A 1,159-nucleotide genomic window follows, 5' to 3' on the forward strand; every position below is an offset into this window, starting at 1 on the left:
GCACTAAGGAGAAATCAAAGAAGGAATGGAAGACAAAACACAAACTAAACACGCATCACCTGCAGGGCATGGCGCCTGAGGAGGATGAGTGTGTTTTCAACATGTTTAATCTGGTTGGCTTTAATAAGTGCTGTGCGGAGCCCATCTATGCCACTGTCCAGGTAAATGGGAAGGAGCTACAAATGGAGGTGGATACAGGGGCTTCAGCTTCGGTGATCAGCCAAGCCACCTACCACAGCTTGTGGCACTAGGGCGGGGCACCTGCTCTCCAAGCGACTGAGATAAGCCTGAGACAGTACACAGGTGAATGCATTCCCCTGCTTGGTGCAATAGAGGTGCATGCAGCATATCAGGGTCAAGAAGCTGCAGCAACACTACTGGTGATGAAAGGGGAGGGGCCTAGTCTGCTGGGTCGTGACCTTCTGCAAAAAATCCGCCTGAACTGGAGGGAAATCAGGTATGTAACGGTAATAGCAGAGTTACTGGGAAAGTATGCAGATGTGTTCAAGAATGAATTGGGCACTCTCCGGGGCACCACTGTGAAGCTGTGTGTGGACCCTTTTGCCCGGCCACGCTTTTTCAAACCACACACTGTACCATACGCCATGAAGGCCAAGGTGGAAGCAGAGTTGGAGAGACTACAACAGATAGGGGTCATTGAGCCAATAGAGTTCTCGGACTGGGCAGCCCCGATTGTACCGGTGTTGAAAGAGGACGGAGGGGTGCGTATATGCGGTGATTACAAACTGACAGTAAAACAAGCCTCTCAGCTCGATGCCTACCCTCTGCCTCAAGTGGATGACCAGTTTGCCACACTGGCGGGTGGTCGGACATTCACAAAGTTGGATATGAGTCATGCTTACCAGCAGTTGCTGCTGGATGAGCAATCAAAAAAATATGTGACAATAAACACACACAAGGGGCTGTTCAAGTACAACCGCCTGGTGTTTGGCGTTGCATCCAGTCCGGCTATCTTTCAGCGCACCATGGACAATCTTCTGCAAAACATTCCTGGTGTTGCTGTTTACTTGGATGACATTTTAGTTACAGGTAAAACAGAAGAGGAGCATCTGCGTAACCTTGAGCAGGTGTTGAAGAAGCTCTCAGAAGCTGGGTTGCGTTTGAACCGCAGTAAGTGTGTTTTCCAAGCCCCTAGCAT

The 1,159-nt window shown here is 50.0% G+C and overlaps 1 protein-coding gene across 1 annotated transcript in view; it reads left to right on the forward strand.

Annotated features, from left to right (window-relative positions):
• The window catches only part of LOC121813930, a 4,692-nt gene extending 3,545 nt beyond the window's left edge, over positions 1-1,147 (forward strand). Inside the window, exon 2 of the mRNA XM_042217903.1 lies at positions 1-1,147. Coding sequence (XP_042073837.1) covers positions 1-251 — 251 coding nt within the window. The 3' untranslated portion in view covers positions 252-1,147.
• Positions 1,148-1,159: the final 12 nt, after the last annotated feature.

The sequence above is a fragment of the Haplochromis burtoni genome, unplaced genomic scaffold, assembly GCF_018398535.1.
Source record: "Haplochromis burtoni strain Fernald_Lab_line unplaced genomic scaffold, NCSU_Asbu1 Contig_3627, whole genome shotgun sequence".
Classification (NCBI taxonomy): domain Eukaryota; kingdom Metazoa; phylum Chordata; class Actinopteri; order Cichliformes; family Cichlidae; genus Haplochromis; species Haplochromis burtoni.